This window comes from Macaca nemestrina, chromosome 13 (genome assembly GCF_043159975.1).
Source record: "Macaca nemestrina isolate mMacNem1 chromosome 13, mMacNem.hap1, whole genome shotgun sequence".
Lineage (NCBI taxonomy): Eukaryota > Metazoa > Chordata > Mammalia > Primates > Cercopithecidae > Macaca > Macaca nemestrina.
The window spans coordinates 75,960,660-75,984,287 of record NC_092137.1 but is presented as its reverse complement, the minus strand read 5'-3'; the positions used below and the strand labels follow the sequence as shown (position 1 = coordinate 75,984,287).

The window sequence follows — 23,628 nt, the reverse complement described above, 5'->3', positions numbered from 1 at the left end:
AATTTATTGAGAGTTTTTACCATGAAGCGCTGTTGAATTTTGTCAAGGACCGTTTCTATGTCTATTGACATAATCAAGTTGTTTTTTGTCTTTGGTTCTGTTTATATGCTGGATTACGTTTATTGATTTGCGTATGTTGAACCAGCCTTGCATCCCAGGGATGAAAACCACTTGATCATGGTGGATAAGCTTTTTGATGTGCTGCCGGATTTGGTTTGCCAGTATTTTATTGAGGATTTTTGTATCGATGTTCATCAGGGATATTGGTCTAAAATTCTCTTTTTTTGTTGCGTCTCTGCCAGGCTTTGGTATCAGGATGATGTTGGCCTCATAAAATGAGTTAGGGAGGATTCCCTCTTTTTCTATTGATTGGAATAGTTTCAGAAGGGATGGTACCAGCTCCTCCTTGTACCTCTGGTAGATTCAGCTGTGAATCCATCTGGTCCTGGACCTTTTTTGGTTGGTAGGCTATTAATTATTGCCTCAATTTCAGAGGCTGCTATTGGTCTATTCAGGGATTCAACTTTTTCCTGAATTAGTCTTGGGAGAGTGTAAGTGTCCAGGAAATTATCCATTTCTTCTAGATTTTCTAGTTTATTTTTGTAGAGGTGTTTATAGTATTCTCTGATGGTAGTTTGTATATCTGTGGGGTCAGTAGTGATATCTCCTTTATCATTTTTTATTGTGTCTATTTGATTCTTCTCTCTTTTCTTCTTTATTAGTCTTGCTAGCAGTCTATCAATTTTGTTGATCTTTTCAAAAAACCAACTCCTGGATTCATTGATTTTTTGGAGGGTTTTTTGTGTCTCTATCTCCTTCAGTTCTGCTCTGATCTTAGTTATTTCTTGCCTTCTGCTAGCTTTTGAATGTGTTTGCTCTTGCTTCTCTAGTTCTTTTAATTGTGATGTATAGTGTCAATTTTAGATCTTTCCAGCTTTCTCTTGTGGGCATTTAGCGCTATAAATTTCCCTCTACACACTGCTTTAAATGTGTCCCAGAGATTCTGGTATGTTGTATCTTTGTTCTCATTGGTTTCAAAGAACATCTTTATTTCTGCCTTCATTTCGTTATGTACCTAGTAGTCATTCAGGAGCAGGTTGTTTAGTTTCCATGTAGTCGAGTGGTTTTGATTGAGTTTCTTAGTCCTGAGTTCTAGTTTGATTGCACTGTGGTCTGAGAGACAGTTTGTTATAATTTCTGTTCTTGTACATTTGCTGAGGAGTGCTTTACTTCCAATTATGTGGTCAATTTTGCAATATGTGTGATGTGGTGCTGAGAAGAATATATATTCTGTTGATTTGGGGTGGAGAGTTCTGGAGATGTCTATTAGGTCCTCTTGGTGCAGAGATGAGTTCAATTCCTGGATATCCTTGTTAACTTTCTGTCTCTTTGATCAGTCTAATGTTGACAGTGGGGTGTTGAAGTCTCCCATTATTATTGTATGGGAGTCTAAGTCTCTTTGTAAGTCTCTAAGAACTTGCTTTATGAATCTGGGTGCTCCTGTATTGGGCGCGTATATATTTAGGATAGTTAGCTCTTCCTGTTGAATTGATCCCTTTACCATTATGTAATGGCCTTCTTTGTCTCTTTTGATCTTTGATGGTTTAAAGTCTGTTTTATCAGAGACTAGGATTGCAACCCCTGCTTTTTTTTATTCTCCATTTGCTTGGTAGATCTTCCTCCATCCCTTTATTTTGAGCCTATGTGTGTCTCTGCATGTGAGATGTGTCCCCTGAATACAGCAAACTGATGGGTCTTGACTCTTTATCCAATTTGCCAGTCTGTGTCTTTCAATTGGACCATTTAGTTCATTTACATTTAAGGTTAATATTGTTATGTGGGAACTTGATCCTGTCATTATATTAACTGGTTTTTTTGCTCATTAGTTGATGCAGTTTCCTCCTAGCATCGATGGTCTTTACATTTTGGCATGTTTTTGCAATGGCAGATACCGGTTGTTCCTTTCCATGTTTAGTGCTTCCTTCAGGGTCTCTTGTAAGGCAGGCCTGGTGTTGACAAAATCTCTAAGCATTTGCTTTTCTGTAAAGGATTTTATTTCTCCTTCACTGATGAAACTTCGTTTGGCTGGATATGAAATTCTGGGTTGAAAATTCTTTTCTTTTAGAATATTGAATATTGGCCCCCACTCTCTTCTGGCTTGTAGAGTTTCTGCTGAGAGATCTGCTGTTAGTCTGATGGGCTTCCCTTTGTGGGTAACCCGGCCTTTCTCTCTGGCTGCCCTTAACAGTTTTTCCTTCGTTTCAACTTTGGAGAATCTGACAATTATGTGTCTTGGAGTTGCTCTTCTCGAGGAGTATCTTTGTGGTGTTCTCTATATTTCCTGAATTTGAATGTTGGCCTGCCTTACTAGGTTGGGGAAGTTCTCCTGGATGATATCCTGAAGAGTGTTTTCCAACTTGGTTCCATTTTTCCCCTCACTTTCAGGCACCCCAAAGAGACGTAGATTTGGTCTTTTCACATAATCCCATACTTCTTGAAGGCTTTGTTCATTTCTTTTTCCTCTTTTTTCTTTAGACTTCTCTTCTCGCTTCATTTCATTCATTTGATCCTCAGTTGCTGATACTCTTTCTTCCAGTTGATCGAGTCAGTTACTGAAGCTTGTGTATTTGTCACGTATTTCTCGTGTCATGGTTTTTATCTCAGTCAGTTCGTTTATGGCCTTCTCTGCATTGATTATTCTAGTTATCCATTCTTCCATTCTTTTTTCAAGATTTTTCGTTTCTTTGCACTTGGTACGTAATTCCTCCTTTATTTCTGAGAAGTTTGATGGAATGAAGCCTTCTTCTCTCAACTTATCAAAGTCATTCTCCATCTAGCTTTGATCCATTGCTGGCGATGAGCTGCAACTCCTTTGGAGGGAGAGATGCGCTCTTATTTTTTGAATTTCCAGCTTTTCTGCCCTGCTTTTTCCCCATCTTTGTGGTTTTATCTGCTGCTGGTCTTTGATGATGGTGAAGTACTGATGGGGTTTTGGTGTGGGTGTCCTTTCTGTTTGTTAGTTTTCCTTCTAACAGTCAGGACCCTCAGCTGTAGGTCTGTTGGAGATTGCTTGAGGTCCACTTCAGACCCTGTTTGCCTGCATATCAGCAGCAGAGGCTGCAGAAGATAGAATATTGCTGAACAGCAAGTGTACCTGTCTGATTCTTCCTTTGGAAGCTTCATCTCAGGGGTGTACCCCGCCATGTGAGGTGTGGGATGTTGGTCTGCACCTAGTGAGGGATGTCTCCTAGTTAGGCTACTCAGGGGTCAGGGACCCACTTGAGCAGGCAGTCTGTTCGTTCTCAGATCTCAACCTCCGTGTTAGGAGATCCACTGCTCTCTTCAAAGCTGTCAGACAGGGTTGTTTGCATCTGCAGAGGTTTTGGCTGGTTTTTTGTTGTTGTTGTTTAGCTGTGTCCTGTCCCCAGAGGTGGAGTCTACAGACACAGGCAGGCCTCCTTGAGCTGCAGTGGGCTCCAACCAGTTGGAGCTTTGCAGCAGCTTTGTTTACCTACTTAAGCCTCAGCAATGGCGGGCACCCTTCCCCCAGCCTCGCTGCTGCCTTGCAGTTAGATCGCAGACTGCTCTGCTAGCAATGAGGGAGGCTCCGTGGGCATGGGACCCTCCCGGTCACGTGTGGGATATAATCTCCTGGTGTGCCATTTGCTAAGATCCTTGGTAAAGCACAGTATTGGGGTGGGAGTTACCCGATTTTCCAGGTGTTGTGTGTCTCAGTTCCCCTGGCTAGGAAAAGGGATTCCCTTCCCCCTTGCGCTTCCCAGGTGAGGCAATGCTGGTCTCTCTCACTGGTCGGGCTGCAGCAGCTGACCAGCACTGATTGTCCTGCACTCCCTAGTGAGATGAACCCGGTACCTCAGTTGAAAATGCAGAAATCACCCGTCTTCTGTGTCGCTCGTGCTGGGAGCTGGAGACTGGAGCTGTTCCTATTCTGCAATTCTTTCTTTCTTTCCCCTCCTTCCTTCCCTCCCTCCCTCCCTCCCTCCCTCCCTCCCTCCCTCCTCCCTCCCTCCCTCCCTCCCTCCCTCCCTCCCTCCCTCCCTCCCTCCTTCCTTCCTTCCTTCCTTCCTTCCTTCCTTCCTTCCTTCCTTTTCTTGAAATGGAGTCTCACTGATGCCAGGCTGGAGTGCAGTGGCATGATCTCAGCTCATTGCAACTTCTACCTCCTGGGTTCAAACGATTCTCCTGCCTCAGCCTCCCAAGTAGCTGGGACCACAGGCATGCGCCAAAGTCTATAATTCTTTCTAATAAACTTTCCATTGCTCAAGGAGTTTTCTAGAAGGGTCTATGAAAATATTTTTTTCCAAAATAGTGAGATTGCAACCAGCTAACCCTTAGTGAAATGTGTATCTAAAAAAATGCCAATGTAGGAGGCTTCATATCAATTATGCCTACACTTTTAGAGAGGGAGAGAATGTGAGCTGACCAGTTACCACCTATAATGGTCATATACAGAGAAACTGTTGAGTTTCTTTCTTTTCTTATTTCATTATTGGGTTTTCCAGTGAAGTCATTTTGGGCTTCTCCTCCACCACTCTGCTGGCATCCCTCTGCACCTAGAGAAAATCACACATCAGCAATGGCTCTCCATGGCCAGCGCTCTCTCCACCTCCGTAGCTCATCTCTCCCTTCTTAACCTGCTCACCACATTCCGACTACCCTGGCTTGCAGTGGTGTTTTGGTGCAGAGTTTCTTCTGCCTGGATCACTCTCCTTTTCCTCTATGCTGCCTTCTGGGTCTCAGCATAAACTCACCTTCTACAACAGCCTTCTGTGGCACCCTGAATTAGAGTCACCCTCCTTCTACTTTCTCATGGCATCCTGGGCTTTTTCTTTCTATTCTTTGTCACAATGTGGTGATAATTTTATAATTATCTTTCTACCAAGGGGTTGTAAGTTTGTGGAGTGCAGAAATTGACTTTTTTTCAGTTGCTATGTCCCAGCTCCCAGCACAAAAAAGTGTCTCAGGAAACTCCTGTAGGCTGAAGGAATTGAATGAAGAAGACTTTCAGCCCCTGAGCAGCCTCCAGGTGGGATGAGTTGTGGTCTCTGCCCATATGACCGTAGGACCTCAGGGCCCATATATAACAACAGGGCCCCTGAAATAACAGCAAATCCATACCAATTGGAAGCTTGATGAGAGAAGACAGGAAAGTCTTTGCTTGCTCTCAGGGGCAATTCTTACTGGGTTCAGAGAGACTGGATGACCCTTCAGTGAGAGCTCTGGGCATGTATATGGGTAGGAACTGGAACAAGAGCCAGCAGTGAGCCTCACAATCACAAATCAGGCAACGGGGCCCAGAATGCGAGAGGAGCTTCCAGCGCCTCACCAGAGAGATCTTACACATGCTGCCTGAACATCAGCTGTTGATTTTGCCAATATTGATAGTTACCGGTGATGTCTCCAAATCGACTATCATGAGTAACAAAGCATAGACGGGGTGGTGAGACTAAGCGTGTTTCCTGCTTTTTCAATTTTTCTATCTACATTTTCTGTAATAAGTACATTTCGGTTTTACAATGAAAAGCAATACACTATTTTAAAAACATAGCTGAGTGCAGTGGCTCACACCTGTAATCCCAGCACTTTGGGAGGCTGAGGCAGGCAGATCACAAGGTCAGGAGTTTGAGACCAGCCTGATCAACATGGTGAAACCCCGTCTCTACTAAAAATACAAAAATTAGCCGGGCATGGTGGCACGCCTGTAATCCCAGCTAATTAGGAGGCAGAGGCAGGAAAATCACTTGAACCTAGGAGGCAGAGGTGGCGGTGAGCCGAGATTGCGCCACTTCATGCTAGTCTGGGCGACAGAGCAAGACTCCATCTCAAAAAAATAAATGAATAAAATAAATTTTAAAAAATAAAATAAAAACACAAATGCACCGACTATGATAGTTCTTAGTTCCTTTGCAAAATGACGAAAAAGATACATTGATCTCATATTAAGCAGATACCTACAATGACAGAAAATGGTGAGACTAACAGGAAACAGTTACAACAATCAACTTATAATGGGTAGGAGATAATATAATATATTTGACAATGATTTTCCTCCACGAGGCTGGAAGAAAAAAAAAATTGTTTCTCAGTTGTGTGGAAAACATTGCACCCTCAGGGCTCTGGAAGGCGGAGTTCCACAGCATATGTGGTTAGGCTGTCCTCTGGTGGCCACAGCACCACACAGCAATGCTGGACAGTCTAGGTCCCCTCTAGCTTTTCTCTTTCTTCCCTTTTTGAAAAGTCTCTCTCTCTCCTTTCTTTTAAAAATTAGGACATCACAGTATATATTTGGGGATACATGTGATATTTTGATACATTTATACAACGTGTAATGATCAGATCAGGGTAGTTGGGATATCTGTCACCTCAAACATTTATCTTTATGTTGGGAACATTACAATTCTCTTCTAGCTATATTGAAATATATAATAAATTATTGTTAACTGTAGTTTCTCTACTGTACTATTGAATACCATAACTTATCCCTTCTCTATAACTGTATTCTTATACCCCTTAACCCCCTTATCTATGTCTCCCCCTTCCCTCAACACACATATCTCCCCACCCAGCCTCTGGTAACCACCAGTCTATGCACTACCTCCATGAGACCCACCTTTTTAGCTCCCACATATGAATGATAATACGCGATATTTGTAGTTCTCTGCCTGGATTATTTTACTTAATTAACCTCTAGTTCTAGTAATGTTTCTGCAAATGAGAGAATTTTATTCTTTTTCATGACTGAATAGAGTTCCATTGTGTATGTATATCACATTTCCTTTAACCATTCATCCATTGATGGCCACTTAAGCTTATTCTATATCTTCATTATTGTGAACAGTGGTGCAATAAACATGGAAGTGCAGATATCTCTTTGATGTGTTGATCTTTTTTATTATACTTTAAGTTCTCAGGTACCTGTGCATAACGTGCAGGTTTCTTACATATGTATACATGTGCCATGTTGGTGTGCTGCACCCACACCATTAGATATTTCTCCTAATGTTATCCCTCCCACCTCCTGCCACCCCATGACAGGTCCCAGTGTGTGATATTCCCCACCCTGTGTCCAAGTATTCTCATTATTCAATTCCCACCTATGAGTGAGAACATGTGGTGTTTGGTTTTCTGTCCTTGCAACAGTTTGCTCAGAATGATGGTTTCCAGCTTCATCCATGTCCCTACAAAGGACACGAACTCATCCTTTCTTATGGCTGCATAGTATTCCATAGTGTGTATGTGCCACATTTTCTTAATCCAGTCTATCATTAACAGACATTTGGGTTGGTTCCAAGTCTTTGCTATTGTGAATAGTGCTGCAATAAACATACATGTGCATGTGTCTTTATAGCAGCATGATTTATAATCCTTTGGGTATATCCCTAGTAATGGAATGTCTGGGTCAAATGGTATTTCTACTTCTAGATCCTTGAGGAATTGCCACACTGTCTTCCACAATGGTTGAACTAGTTTACAGTCCCACCAACAATGTAAAAGCGTTCCTATTTCTCCACATCCTCTCCAGCACCTGTTGTTTCCTGACTTTTGAATGATTGCTATTCTAACTGGTGTGAGATGGTATCTCATTGTGGTTTTGATTTGCATTTCTCTGATGGCCAGTGATGATGAGCATTTTTTCATGTGTCTGTTGGCTGCATAAATGTCTTCTTTTGAGAAGTGTCTGTTTATATCCTTTGCCCACTTTTTGATGGAGTTCCTTGATTTTTCTTGTAAATTTGTTTAAGTTCTTTGTAGATTCTGGATATTAGCCCTTTGTCAGATGGGTAGATTGTAAAAATTTTCTCCCATTCTGTAGGTTGCCTATTCACTCTGATGGTAGTTTCTTTTGCTGTGCAGAAGCTCTTTAGTTTAATTAGATCCCATTTGTCAATTTTGGCTTTTGTTGCCATTGCTTTTCGTGTTTTAGTCATGAAGTCCTTGCCCATGCCTATGTCCTGAATGGAATTGCCTAGGTTTTCTTCTAGGGTTTTTATGGTTTTAGATCTAACATTTAAGTCTTTAATCCATCTTGAATTACTTTTTCTGTAAGGTGTAAGGAAGGGATCCAGTTTCAGCTTTCTACTTAAGGCTAGCCAGTTTTCCCAGCACCATTTATTAAATAGGGAATCCTTTCTCCATTTCTTGTTTTCGTCAGGTTTGTCAAAGATCAGATGGTTGTAGATGTGTGGTATTAATTCTGAGGACTCTGTACTGTTCTGTTGGTCTATATGTCTGTTTTGGTACCAGTACCATGCTGTTTTGGGTCCTGTAGCTTTGTAGTATAGTTTGAAGTCAGGTAGCATGATGCCTCCAGCTTTGTTCTTTTTGCTTAGGATTGTCTTGGCAATGTGGATTCTTTTTTGGTTCCATATGAACTTTAAAGTGTTTTTTTCCAATTCTGTGAAGAAAGTCATTGGTAGCTTGATGGGGATGGCATTGAATCTATAAATTACCTTGGGCAGTATGGCCATTTTCACAATATTGATTCTTCCTACCCATGAGGATGGGATGTTCTTCCATTTGTTTGTGTCCTCTTTTATTCCGTTGAGCAGTGGTTTGTAGTTCTACTTGAAGAGGTCCTTCACATCCCTTGTAAGTTGGATTCCTAGGTATTTTACTCTCTTTGAAGCAGTTGTGAATGGGGGTTCACTCATTTGGCTCTCTGTTTGTCTGTTTTTGGTATACAACAATGCTTGTGATTTTTGCACATTGATTTTGTATCCTGAGACTTTCCTGAAGTTGCTTATCAGCCTAAGGAGATTTTGGGCTGAGATGATGGGGTTTTCTAAATATACAATCATGTCGTTTGCAAACAGGGACAATTTGACTTCCTCTTTTCCTAATTGAATACCCTTTATTTCTTTCTCCTGCCTGATTGCCCTGGCCAGAACTTCCAACACTATGTTGAATAGGAGTGGTGAGAGAGGGCATCCCTGTCTTGTGCCAGTTTTCAAAAGGAATGCTTCCAGTTTTTGCCCATTCAGTATGATATTGGCTGTGGATTTGTCATAAATAGCTCTCATTATTTTGAGATACGTCCCATCAATACCTAGTTTATTGAGAGTTTTTAGCATGAAGAGCTGTTGAGTTCTGTTGAGGGGCTTTTCTGCATCTATTTAGATAATGATGTGATTTTTGTCTTTGGTTCTGTTTATATGCTGGGTTACGTTTATTGATTTGCGTATGTTGAACCAGCCTTGCATCCCAGGGATGAAGCCAACTTGATCATGGTGGATAAGGTTTTTGATGTGCTGCTGGATTTGGTTTGCCAGTATTTTACTGAGGATTTTTGCATCAATGTTCATCAGGGATATTGGTCTAAAATTCTCTTTTTTTTGTTATATCTCTGCCAGGCATTGATATCAGGATGATGCTGGCATCATAAAATGAGTTAGGGAGGGTTCCCTCTTTTTCTATTGATTGGAATAGTTTCAGAAGAGATGGTACCAGCTCCTCTTTGTACCTCTGGTAGAATTCAACTGTGAATCTGTCTGGTCCTGGACTTTTTATTGGTTGGTAGACTACTAATTATTGCCTCAATTTCAGAGCCTTTTATTGATCTATTCAGGGATTCAACTTCTTCCTGGTTTAGTCGTGGAAGGGTGTATGTGTATAGGAATTTATCCGTTTCTTCTAGATTTTCTACTTTATTTGCATAGAGATGTTTATAGTATTCTCTGATGGTAGTTTGTATTTCTGTGGGATCAGTGGTGATATCCCCTTTATCATTTTTTTATTGCATCTATTTGATTCCTAGCTCTTTTTTTCTTTATTAGTCTTGCTAGTGGTCTATCAATTTTGTTGATCTTTTCAAAAAAAGAGGTCCTGGATTCATTGATTTTTTGAAGGGCTTTTGCATCTCCATCTCCTTCAGTTCTGCTCTGATCTTAGTTATTTCTTGCCTTCTGCTAGCTTTTGAATGTGTTTGCTCTTGCTTCTCTAGTTCTTTTAGGTGTAATGTTAGGGTGTCGATTTTAGATCTTTCCTGCTTTCTCTTGTGGGTATTTAGTGCTATAACTTTCCCTCTACACACTGCTTTAAATGTGTCCCAGAGATTCTGGTATGTTGTGTCTTTATTCTCATTAGTTTCAAAGAACATCTTTATTTCTGCCTTCATTTTATCATGTGCCCAGTAGTCCTTCAGGAGCAGGTTGTTCAGTTTCCATGTAGTTGTGTGGTTTTGAGTGAGTTTCTTAACCTGAGTTCTTATTTGATTGCACTGTGGTCTGAGAGACAGTTTGTTATCATTTCTGTTCTTTTACATTTGCTGAGGAGTGCTTTACTTCCAACTATGTGGTCAATTTTGGAATCAGTGCACTGTGGTGCTGAGAATAATGTATATTCTGTTGATTTGGAGTGGAGAGTTCTATAGATATCTGTTAGGTCTGCTTGGTGCAGAGCTGTGTTCAATTCCCGGATATCCTCGTTAACTTTCTGTCTCATTGATCTAATGTTGACAGTGGGATGTTGAAGTCCCATTATTATTGTGTGGGAGTCTGAGTCTCTTTGTAGGTCTCTAAGAACTTGCTTTATGAATCTGGGTGCTCCTGTATTGGGTGCATATATATTTTGGATAGTTAGCTCTTCTTGTTGAATTGATCCCTTTGCCTTTATGTAATGGCCTTCTTTGTCTCTTTTGATCTTTGTTGTTTTAAAGTCTGTTTTATCAGAGACTAGGATTGCAATGCCTGCTTTTTCTTTTTGTTTTCCCTTTGCTTCGTAGATCTTCCTCCATCCCTTTATTTTGAGCCTATGTGTGTCTCTGCACGTGAGATGGGTCTGCTGAATACAGCACACTGATGGATCTTGACTCTTTATCCAATTTGCCAGTCTGTGTCTTTTGATTGAGACATTTAGCCCATTTACATTTAAGGTTAATATTGTTATTTTTGTGTATTTGATCCTGTCATTATGATGTTAGCTGGTTATTTTGCTCATTAGTTGGTGCCATTTCTTCCTAGCATCGATGGTCTTTACAACTTGACATCTTTTTGCAGTGGCTGGTACCATTTGTTCCTTTCCATGTTTAGTGCTTCCTTCAGGAGCTCCTATAAGGCACACCTGGTGGTGACAAAATCTCTCAGCATTTGCTTGTCTGTAAAGGATTTTATTTCTCCTTCACTTGTGAAGCTTAGTTTGGCTGGATATGAAATTCTGAGTTGAAAATTCTTTTCTTGAAGAATGTTGAATATTGGCCCCCATTCTCTTCTGGCTTGTAGAGTTTCTGCCAAGAGATCTGCTGTTAGTCTGATGGGCTTCCCTTTGTGGGTAACCTGACCTTTCTCTCTGGCTGCCCTTAACCTTTTTTCCTTCATTTCAACTTTGGTGAATCTGACAATTATGTGTCTTGGAGTTGCTCTTCTCGAGGAGTATCTTTGTGGCATTCTCTGTATTTCCTGAATTTGAATGTTGGCCTGCCTTACTAGGTTTGGGAAGTTCTCCTGGATGATATCCTGAAGAGTGTTTTCCAACTTGGTTCCATTTTCACCGTCACTTTCAGGTACACCAGTCAGACATAGATTTGGTCTCTTCACATAGTCCCATATTTCTTGGAGGCTTTGTTCATTTCCTTTTACTCTTTTTTTCTCTAAACTTCTCTTCTCACTTCATTTCATTCATTTGATCTTCAATCACTGATACCCTTTCTTCCACTTCATCAAATCGGCTACTGAAACTTGCGCATGCATCACGTAGTCTCATGCCATGGTTTTCAGCTCCATCAGGTCATTTAAGGTGTTCTCTATGCTGTTTATTCTAGTTATCCATTTGTCTAATCTTTTTTCAAGGTTTTTAGATTCTTTGTAATGGGTTCAAACATCCTCCTTTAGCTCAGAGAAGTTTGTTATTACTGATCTTCTGAGGCTTACTTCTGTCAGCTCATCAAAGTCATTCTCCGTCCAGCTTTATTCCATTGCTGGCGAGGAACTGTGTTCCTTTGGAGGAGAAGAGGTGCTCTGATCTTTGGAATTTTCAGCTTTTCTGCTTTGTTTTCTCCCCATCTTTGTGGTTTGATCTACCTTTGGTCTTTGATGTTGGTGATGTACAGATGGGGTTTTGGTGTGGATGTTCTTTCTGTTTGTTATTTTTCCTTCTAACAGTCAGGACCCTCTCAGCTGCAGGTCTGTTGGAGTTTGCTGGAGGTCCACTCCACACCCTGTTTGCCTGGGTATCACCAGTGTAGGCTGCAGAACAGCAAATATTGCAGAACAGCAAATGTTGCTGCCTGATCCTTTCTCTGGAAACTTCATCTCAGAGGGTAACCCAGCTGTATGAGGTGTCAGTCAGCCCCTACTGGGAGGTGTCTCTCAGTTAGGCTACTCGGGTGTCAAGGTCCACTTGAGGAGGCAGTCTGTCCGTTCTCAGATCTCAGACTCCATGCTGGGAGAACCACTACTCTCTTCAAAGCTGTTAGACAGGGATGTTTAAGTCTGTAGAAGTTTCTGCTGCCTTTTGTTCAGTTATGCCCTGCCCCCAGAGGTGGCATCCACAGAGGCAGGCAGGCCTCCTTGAGCTGCGGTGGGCTCCACCCAGTTTGAGCTTCCTGGATGCTTTATTTACCTAGTCAAGTCTCAGCAATGGCAGACGCCCCTTCACCAGCCTCACTGCCGCCTTACAGTTTAATCTCGGACTGCCATGCTAGCAGTGAGCCAGGCTCCTTGGGTGTAGGACCCTCCAAGCCAGGTGCGGGATATACTGTCTTGGTGTGCCGTTTGCTAAGACTGTTGGAGAAGCACAGTATTAGGGTGGGAGAGCCCCGATTTTCCAGGTACTGTCTGTCATGGCTTCCCTTGGCTAGGAAAGGGACTTCCCCAACCCCTTGCGCTTCCCAGGTGAAGCAATTCCCTGGCCTGCTTCGGTTCACACTCTGTGGGCTGCACCCACTGTCCAACAGGCCCCAGTGAGATGAACCCGGTACCTCATTTGGAAATGCAGAAATCACCTGTCTTCTGCATCACTCATGCTGGGAGCTGTAGACTGTAGCGGTTCCTATTTGGCCATCTTGGAACCCTCTCAATATATTGATCTTTTTTCTTTTTGTTATACACCCAGTTGAAGGATTGTGGGATTTTATGATAGTTCTGTTTTTAGTTTGTTAAGGAACCTGCATACTGTTCTCCACAGTGCTGTACTACCTACCAACAGCACTAGTATTCCCTTTTTCTCTGCATCCTCACCAGCATCCATTATTTTGGTCTATTTTTGCTCTTTTTGATAATAAGCATTCTAACTGAGGTGAGATGATATCTCATTGTGGTTTTGATTTACATTTTTCTGATGAATAGGGTTGTTGAGCATTTTTTCATATATTTTTTGGCCATTTGTGTATATTATTTGAGGAATGTCTATGCACGTCTTTTGCTCATTTTCAATTTGGATTATTTGTGGGTTTTTTGCTATTGACTTGTGTTCCTGTTTTCTCTAATTCTGTAGGTTGTCTCTTCACTTTGTTAATTGTATCCTTTGCTATGCAGAAGTGTTTTCGTTTGATGTAATCCCATTTGCCTATATTTGTTTTTATTGCCTTGCTTCTGAGGTCTTATCCAAAAAAATCTTTGCCCAGACCAACGTCCTGTAGTGTTTCCCCAATGTTTACTTCTAGTAGTTTCATAGTTTCAGATCTTCCATATAAGTTGTCAATCCATTTTGAGTTGATTTTTGTACATAGTAAAAGATGAGGACCCACTGTAGCTTTTCTACAGGGTCCCTTTAGAGTGTTTCTTTCTACAATTGAATGCCTGGCACCACCCACCCAAGATGATAAGCTGGAGAAGAAACATTGGAGCATAAATAGAAAGTTTTGATATGCCACCATATTTTGCTTAGTAACCCAATTCTTATTAAGACTACATCACTACTTAGTTAAGCCTTGCCACCACGTTGTAGGCTGTGTTATTCTGGAATGACAAGAAAACTGAGGATTACAGAAGAGCAATGACTTGGCAAAGGTCATACGGTACGTGTGTTGGGTGTTCCACATAGTCAGCAGATAAATAACATGTACCTACTATAAGCTAGTCACAGAGATGGACAAAGAGAAATAATTTTCTCTGAAGACAACATTATAATACAAAATGATAATTGCTGGGAGGGTGCGTGTTCTGTGGGCTGCCATAGCACGTGGGAATGCATTTTGCCCAGGCAAGGTCAGTTGGGAAAGTTTCTCAAAAGAAAGGAGATTTGAACTGAGTCTTGAGGATATAACACTGTATACTGTACATAACCAGGGAAGCAAGAAGAGGTTAAGATTAATCAGAAGAAGTTAGAGAATGGTATCCTCCCTTCTCGCCCCATGCATGAGACTCTGGTTAGAAGACAAATGTAGAATATTGTGTTATCCTGGAGTCTTCATTATGTTGGACAACAAGTTTTGTAGAAAGCTGAAGGTTACTGCTTTGAACAATATACATATATTTTTAAACCAGCAGCAAATACTTAAAAATGCATTACAGATATCCTTATTACCAAAACAGATCCTTATAATTTTCCCTAGATTGTTCCTCCTCCTGGTTCTCAGTTTCATGAAATAGCAAATCAGACTCCCTGAACACCCTCCTAAATGGAGTCCCCCATTATTCCTGTTTTCTATTTTCACAGTATTTAGCGCACATGATATATTTTCAGTGGTTTGTTTGCTGCTTTTTCATTTTCCTCCCCTACTCAACTGTAAGTCTTAAAATCAGGAATCCAGCTTGGTTTATTTGTTTGCATTTTACCTGAGCAGAAAATGAGGGTGGGAGGTGGACTGGGTTTAGGGAATGAGGGAATTTGGAAGTCGTAATAATGAGTATAAGCTTCTTCAGGAGGGCACTGAGGAGTGTTCAGATAATTTTTTAAAAAAGAATGACAAGGCCAGGCTTCCATCTCAGAAAGTTTCCTGTCACTGCAGAATGGAGAATGGGCTGGAGCTGCAGCTTAGGGAGCTGATTTAAGAGGTAGAGGCAGTGATCCCTGCAAGATGTGACAGTGCTCTGGATTCATGTGCCTGGGGCTGAATGAGAAGTGGTAGTACGAGTAGGCATTGAGGACAGGGAATTAACAAGCCCTGGTGATTGACAGGTTATGGGGGAAGCCCCTGGACTCCTTCCTGGGAATTCGGTGGATGGTGGTATTTCTGCTGAGATAGGGGATGGGAGAAGGAGCAGATTTGTGAGAACAGACGGCGTGTGTGCTGGAAACATTGAGCTTAGGGTGCATGTCTGTCACACACAAGGAAAGAAGTCCACTAAAGGGCTGGAAGTGAACCTGAAGTTGAGACAGACCTGGGCAAGAGAGGCAACAAGTGGAGCCATCTGGTTGAGGCAACCCAGGAGGGGCTGCGTGTGAGACAGGAAAGGGTCAGGACAGAGCCCTGGAGCACAGCAACTTCAAAGGTATATGTGGTTGAAATGAGCAGCAGGGATGCAGAGAAGGAGCCATCTGAAAGGGAGTCGAAGGGAATCAGGAAGGCAGCGAGCTGATGAAAGCAAGGTGGTAGGAGAGGGCTGGCTGACAGCCAAAGATGTCCTGAGATGCCCAGGCAGAGGAAGCTGAAAACTGGCCTTTGAATATATAATTGTTCCCTTCCACATCACTCCTTGAACTGTATGGGGCCACTTGTATGCAAATTTTCTTCTCCCTCTGCCACCCCTGTGACAGCAATACTAACCCCTCCGCTTCCTCCGTCTCCTCAGCCTACTCCACGTGAAGACGATGAGGATGAAGACCTTTATAATGATCCATTTCCACTTAATGAATTGTAAATATATTTTCCCTTCCTTATGATTTTCTTAATCACATTTTCTTTTCTCTAGCTTACTTTAATGTAAGAATGCCATATATAATACCAATAACATATGAAATATGTGTTAATTAACTGTTTATGTTATCAGTAAGATTCTTAGTAAAGTTTTTGGGGAGTCAAAAGTTATACACAGATTTTCTTTTTTTCTTTCTTTTTTTTTTTTTTTTTTTTGAGATGGAGTTTCACTCCTGTTGCCCAAGCTGGAGTGCAATGGCACGATCTCGGCTCACCACAACCTCCACATCCTCCCGGGTTCAAGCGATTCTCCTGCCTCAGCCTCCCAAGTAGCTGGGATTACAGGCATGCGCCACCACACCCGGCTAATTTTGTATTTTTAGTAGAGACTTGGTTTCTCCGTGTTGGTCAGGCTGGTCTCGAACTGCTGACCTCAGGTGATCTGCCCACCTTGGCCTCCCAAAGTGCTGGGATTACAGGAGTGAGCCACCATGCCCTGCCTATACACAGACTTTCAACTGTGTGGCAGGGGGTTGGTGTCCCAACCCCCATATTGTTCAAGGTCAACTGTAGTGCCAGACACTTGAATGATATCATTAGTGTGAGAACTGTTTAGTTTTTAGTGTCGGAACTGTTTGGTTTCCATTTATTGCCAGTTTTTACGTATTTATTTACTACCTTCACTTTTTAGGGGGGGCACAGGAGTTGAGAAATAAAACATTGACTACGGATGTTACAGAGTAACTTGCTGAGATAGAAGTTCATTGGTTTTAGCATTCTCCAAGCTGACCCCTAGGCAGGTCTCCTTCGAGTTTCTAAAAATGTGAGTTGGTGAGTTCCTCCTTCCTACCCACCCGCTAACCCAAGTCCAGAGCTTATGAATTTTAGGACCCTGAGAAGACAATGCTTCCCCCTAAGAAGAAAAGATAGAGGTCAGTGTTTAGAGAAGGCAAGGTTGAAGCCTCTGGACCTAGGAAAATCAGCAGCTTTAGCTGCCACTGAAGAATGAGGGATGGGGGATGAGGAATGCACAGTGTGTGGACAGAGACCTGTGCCCACTACCAGGCATATGTGAGGCTACATGGGGAGCTCACTGCAGATGCCAACCATGGAAAGAGATGGCTGCAGGGCACATCCTCAGTCTAAGCAGGAGAATTATTTTTGCTAGAAAATTGAATTTTGCTGAGAGCTGAGGAATACAAGCTTGAGAAATATAGTATTTTTAAAATCTGAAATGAACTATTAAATATAATGACTTAGAATCCCATTTTTTGTCTTTTGTTTAGAGAAACGTATCAGTGGTTTTTAATCAGGGCTACCAAGAGAATCTTGGAAGGAAATAACAATTTGTTAGAAAAGAATACTTTCTAATTTTATAATCATAGCAACTGATTTGCTATTATAAAAGTAACACATAATTGAAGGAACTGGGATTTGATGTTACCCTACTTAAAAGTAAATAAGTTAGCATCTTGATTCATGAACATTGGTAGAAGACATAGACTCTTGGGTCGGAGACAAGCACTTTATTATTCATGACATAACATGAGCATCAGTATGTTTGCAAAGGTTCCCCTTGTCCCCAAGTCCCAGATGGGTGACACCACAGGCCCAGATGAATGGTGCACACACAGTAGGTTTATTTCGCAGAAAAGGAGCACTGAGCTTAAGGAATACGCTGCTTTTATAGGAAGCAATAAATACACCTGTTCTTTGTTTCAAGTGACACAAACCTCATCCTTCATGGTTGGCCACAGCAAAGCCACACCTGAGAAATGTCCTGGGTAAAGAGGGCAGAGGGCCTTGCATTCTTGGTATACCCAGCAATACGTGTGGGAGCTCAAAAAACAAACAAATAATATTTACTATAGGAAATGTGCATTATAATAACAATAACAAAACCCACTTACTACTTATATTATCCAGAAACTACAAATGGTTAATTTAGTCCTACAAACTAAATCCAGAGTTGAGAGAAGCTTATGGGCAGCTGCTGGAGTTACACTTGAAGTTCAGGTGATAATATTATTTTTTTCATGTCAAATGAGTAAGGTGTCAATGTTGTAATAAGGTTAGAGGGAGGCACATCTCACACAGGAGTGGGAAAACCCAGTCATCCTCATGCTTATGATCATAAAAGGATCGAGGTGATAATATTTATGAAGCAAATATTCCTGTTAGGACAGCTGAAGTTCATCAAATACCTTTGAGCTCACTACTTGGGGTTGGGATTAGTCTTTCAGGTTGAAGTCACTAAGGAACCCATGGTTCATTTCCTTAAATTTCAAGGACTGTCCTGATGTCTCAGAGATAGCACTGTCTGTGAATATGGTGAGGGCTTCCTTGCATAGGCAGTCTAAGATTGTCTGCTTCTAAGCTTTTGCCTCTTCCCAAGCATGTAGTGAAATCTGAGCCAGTCACAACAAAATGGATTAGAATAAGTCTTGATTACCACAGCAGGCAGGCTATCCACCTTCTTCTTCTTCTTCTTCTTCTTTTTTTTTTTTTTTTTGACGGAGTCTTGTTCTGTCCCCCAGGCTGGAGTGCAGTGGAATAATCACAGCTCACTACAACCTCTGCCTCCCAGGCTCAAGGGATTCTGCCATCTCAGCCTGCTGTGTAGCTGGGACTGTAGGCACCTGCCACCTTGCCTGACTAATTTTTGTATTTTGATAGAGATAGGATTTTGCCATGTTGGCAAGGCTGGTCTCAAACTCCTGCCCTCAAATAATCCACCTGCCTCGGCCTCCCAAAGTGCTGAGATTACAGGTGTAAGCCACTGTGCCTGGCCTGTACCTTCAATTCTGAGCTCAGAAAACTCCCTGTTCCTCAAGCTTTGAGGCCTATTTACTTTGCTTCATCATGTATTCATTATTAACCCTTCCTTCATCCTGTTTAGTAAATATATATTGAGTTACTACTAGACCGGGAGCTCCACGAAGCAAGGAGGGCACATTCTTTCTGCCCTCGGGACACCAAAGCCAGGGAAATCTCATGCAAGCATTTTTTTTGGATGAACTCTGGAATATTGTATGGAAACAAACCAAGTGTTTGCTATGCTGTTAGTCGACTAAAATATGCAATTTGTGTGTGTGTGTGTGTTTAAAAAAAAGTGGCCAAACAAAACCCTATATTACCATTCAAAATTAAATTTGCAGGAAAAATAATTGCTTGATCTGTGTAGAATGCTTGAACATGCTTATATCCCTTGAAATTATTAGCAAAGATGCACTCGTGATTTTAAAAATGTAACAAAAAATGAATAAATTATACAAGAAAACATCAACAGATGTCTTGATAGTCTTTTTAAAAAGGATGAAAAGATCCAGATTGAACAACTAACTAAAACTTAGATCTTAGAAGTTAATGACTTAGGTTGTATTCTCTGCCTTTCACTTGCCCAAAGGAAAAAGAGAACAGTACTTAGGTGACAGCCCAGGCTAGCCATGTGCGTGCTCTCAGCATTAACGCTGAGGTATGAGTATTAATGCTGTTGGTATGAGTGAGCTGCAGGTCCAGAAATACCTCTCCAGTAACACACTTTGGAAATAATCCCTCACCAGGTAGCCATGTCACTTATATTAGTTGTAAAACACACCACTCACTTTTTGCTAGTGGTAAAGTGATTACTTCATTGACGTTTTGGAAAACTGCAGCAACATACTGTCTTAGCAAATGCTTTGAAACAACAAGTTGTTTTTATTTTTAGAGAAGAGTGTTTTGAACACTATTGATTAGTATTTAAGAAAGTTTTATGGGCATGGTGGCTCATGCCTGTAATCCCAGCACTTTGGGAGGTCAAGGCAAGAGGATTGCTTGAACCCAGGAGTTGGAGACCAGCCTGGGCAACATAGAAAGACTCCTATCTCTACAAATCATTTTAAAAAAATTAGCTGTGTGTGGTGGCATGTGCCTGTGATCCCAACTACTCAGGAGGCTGAGGCAGGAGCATTGCCTGAAGCTGGGAGTTTGAGGCTGCAGTGAGCCATGATTGTGCCACTGCACTCAAGCCTGGGTGACAGAGAGAGACCCTGTCTCAAAACGAACAAACAAAAATAGCCGATTACTAGCCACTAGATTTTAGCCAATAGCACTAACATTCCTTAGGCCAGCTTATCAAAAAAAGATACGAAATGCTGGCGATTGTAGGGACCAAATTTTGTAGTGAATAAGCCTTTGATGTGGCAGAAATCTAAACAGTATTCGATTGAGGCTACGCCCTACCCTTGCCTCTACTGACGAGACAAAAGCTGATGGGCCTTGGTACCCAGCCAACCAAGGGAGTGCGTTCAGGTCAAGGGCATGCTCAAGAGAACTCTCTGTGTTAGCTATTATTAATGGTTCCCAATTTATAGGAAGAACATTAGTTTAATAACTTGTCCGAGGTCACTTTGCTCAGCTAAATGAGTGATGAGTGTTTGATTCAAACCAGGCCTATCAAATCCCTAAATCTGTGCTTTTCAGGGCCGGGAAGAGGAAAAGTTTGCTAAGGCAGAAATCAGAGGGTGGAACGATAATCCTTACCTCTTCCCTCCCCAGCCAGAGCAGCTCTGGCTGAGATCACATTTGAAGAAATCCTTTTGCTGTTAAGAAGAAAATAAGGAAAAAAAGAAAAAAAAAAAGGAAAGAAAAGAAAAATTCCAGCCTTGCACTAGTCTGAGATATTTTGAGGCTGAATTAAATAAAACCAGATGTTAATTTATTATCAAAATTCTCAGCCTATAACAGTAGTTCTCAAATCTTGTGTACTTAAGAATCTGCTTGAGTGCTTGTTTAACCTGGAGAGTCTTAAGCTCCACCCTCAGAGACTGGATTGAATAGGTCTGGTTTGGGGTAAAGCACAGGAATTTGCAATTTTCACAGGTGTCCCAGGAGCATTGGATACAGGTGGTTACAGAACTACATTTTGAAAAACTGAACAAAGATGTTTTGAAAATAAAAAGAAAAATGTAGGCAGAGAGTGCCAGAAGTGGTTTGATCTCACCCATTTGGCATAAGTGCTACTCCCTTTGGAAAGCCCTCTGTGAATGACTTAGCAAGGCCTGTCTTAAATCGTGAATCTGTTCCCTGGTTTGACATTGGAGAGAGAGTAGTTACTGTCATGGAAAGGAGAAAGTGAGTCTTAGGACTCAGTCCTTAGCCTGTAAGGGAGACTACCAAACAGGGAAAAAGAAGGAAAAGCTCAGGAGTGCTCCAAAGCCAACAGAAGAATATGTGAGCAGAAACAAAAGAAATGAACAGAGCAATTTTCCTCCTGAACGATATTGAGTAGAATTTCTTAGGAAGGCAGAGGCAGGGGCCACACTGCTACACATTAAATCATGGCCTGACAGCCAGTCACAGGCCAGTCCCTTTCAGCCAAGAGCAATGTTCTGAGAACCCTTCCCACTTGGACTCAACATCACATCCCTGGCAAGGCTTCAGGACAAGAATATGAGCTCCAGGAAGCATCAATGATGGGGTTGGTGGCAGCCCAGATTTTTGTTGCAGAAGGAGCTAGATGCAGTAGTCTGTAGGTAGGGAGAGGGCGAAGTTGAATTTGCTGAGGATTTCATATAACACTGAAAAGATCATAATCCATATCAAGTTCATGTCCTTGATGACATTAAGTGAGATCCCATAGTTGTGGCCTCCCATGCACATGTGATAGAACTTGATGATAAGTTAGTTTCACTGTCTTTCCTACTCCCTGCTATTTTCCCCAGGAGAGACATGGGTTATGAAGGCTCCAGCGTTACTGAATTTGTACTCGGCTTGCCGAGGTTTGGTTCAGCTCCACGTCAGGGAGGGCCCACATGGAGACTCAAGATCAGCCTGGACTCTCCGCATCCTGGATTCTCAAGGTCCCAGGTAAGCTGCCCTGGGGTACCATGGCTGACTTAGGAACCAGGGGTCTGTGTGTGTTGCTGGAGCATTTCCTTCAGATGCTACTAATCCATGTGAACAGGTAGTCCATGAGTGGTTTCTAAGCCTGCCTGTTCCCTGTCTCTCGTGTGTGAATTTTTTCCATACCTGTTTCTTACATGTGCAGAGACTCTTGGTTTGCTGGGCATCCCCATACAATCTCCCCACAGTGACCTCAAATTCACAATGTTCTAAACTACATTAACATTTCCTACCTAAGCAGACCTGCTCTGTATTTCTATCTTGGATGAAACAGCCACCCAGCTGCACATACCATATCCTCGGGAATCTTCATTGACTCCTCCCTCTTGCTTACCCTGATCATCCAACTGAGACCAAGTCCTGTGGAGACTACCCCATAAATAATTCTTCAACCCATTCTCTCCCCTGGAGCCTTTGCCACTGCTCTGGTTCAGTCTTCATTTTCCCAGTAGATTTGCAAATGCTTCCTTACCAATCTCTCTTCTGGGCTTTCTCAAATAATGTGTTCTTGGCATTTTCAGAAGGACAATTGTACATTTGTGCAAAATGTTTCTGACATTATATATACGTATCTATCTATCTATCTATCTATCTATCTATCTATCTATCTATCTATCTATATTTTTTTCGGACAGAGTCTCCCTCTGTGGAGGCTGGAGTGCAGTGTGCAATAGCACAATCTGTCACCCAGCCTGGAGTGCAGTGGCACCATATCAGCTCACTGCAACCTCTACCCACTGGGTTCAAGCAATTCTTGTGCCCTAGCCTCCCAGGTAGCTGGGACTACAGGCCTGTGCCATCACGCCCAGCTAATTTTTGTATTTTTAGTAGTGATGGGGTTTCACCATGTTGGTCAGGCTGGTTTTGAACTCCTGACCTCAAGCAATCCACCCACCACAGCCTCCCAAACTGCTGGGGTTACAGGCGTGAGCCACTGTGCCCCAGCCCCATATGATCTTTTTGCATCTGTGGCCTGAATGCTGGAAATGTTGATAGTACCTTTTAATTGTAGGAACCAACCTCTCCTTCCGCGAGTGGTGCTAGAAAAGAGTTAAGTTCTGGCCAGGGACTCAGGGATGTGAAAGGACAAATTAGAGCCACGGGAGCCATTGGGGTGATCTGAGCAAAATCTGAAGGCAGGAGCCTGTGCTTTGGGTTGGGCTTCTATACCCTCCTAGCGTAGGAATGCAGCTCTCCCAGGGAGCTTTGATGCAGCACACATTGTATCTTTACCCCATGCCATGTCCTCCTTCAATTGTGTCTTCTATCATCTTTATTTTCTACTAATTCTACACAGTACCTCTAGGAGACTGATTTCACTTGTTACATCCTCCAAATATCATGTAAATGCCAATTTCTCCCAAACTTGCATATCTACTTCAAGGTATCTCTTCTCAGGGCTAGGCACAGTGGCTCATGCCTGTAATTCTAGCACTTTGGAAGACCAAGGCAAGAGGATTGTTTGAGGCCAGGAGTTTGAGACCAGCCTGGGAAATATAGCGAGACCCTGCCTCTACAAAAATAAAAGAAAAAAAATAGTCAGTTGTAGTGGTGCATGCCTTTAGTCCTTGCTTATCAGGAGCCTGAGGTGGGAGAATCACTTGAGCCCAAGAGTCTGAGGCTGCAGTCAGCTATGATCGTGCCACTGCACTCCAGCCTGGGTAACGGAGTGAGAACATGTTTCTAAAAAAATAAAAATTTAAGCTGGGCATGGTGGCTCACACCTGTAATCCCAGCACTTTGGGAGGCTGAGGCGGGTGGATCACTTGAGGTCAGGAGTTCAAGACCAGCCTGGCCAACATGGTGAAACCCCATTTCTACTAAAAATACAAAAAATTAGCCAGGTGTGGTGGCACATGCCTGTAATCCCAGCTACTCGGGAGGCTGAGACATGAGAATCATTTGAACCTGGGAGGCGGAGGTTGCAGTGAGCCAAGATCACACCACCACACCCCAGCCTTGGTGACAGAGGGAGACTCTGTCTCGAA

The 23,628-nt window shown here is 42.2% G+C and overlaps 1 protein-coding gene and 1 non-coding gene across 3 annotated transcripts in view; one reads left to right on the top strand and one right to left on the bottom strand.

The window, feature by feature from the left end:
- The window catches only part of LOC105465317 (eva-1 homolog A, regulator of programmed cell death), a 180,561-nt gene that overhangs the window by 13,232 nt on the left and 143,701 nt on the right, over positions 1–23,628 (top strand). The window contains exon 3 of one of the 2 annotated variants that reach the window (XM_071076969.1): positions 21,460–21,604. In XM_071076969.1, coding sequence (XP_070933070.1) covers positions 21,550–21,604 — 55 coding nt within the window. In that variant the 5' untranslated portion in view covers positions 21,460–21,549. Of the gene's footprint in view, positions 1–21,294; positions 21,605–23,628 lie in introns of those variants that run through there. The other variant, XM_071076970.1, reaches the window with a different exon arrangement.
- Positions 17,792–17,897, bottom strand: LOC112423747 (small nucleolar RNA U13). Its single transcript, XR_003014307.1, has one exon. It is a non-coding gene; the product is annotated as a small nucleolar RNA U13 (small nucleolar RNA).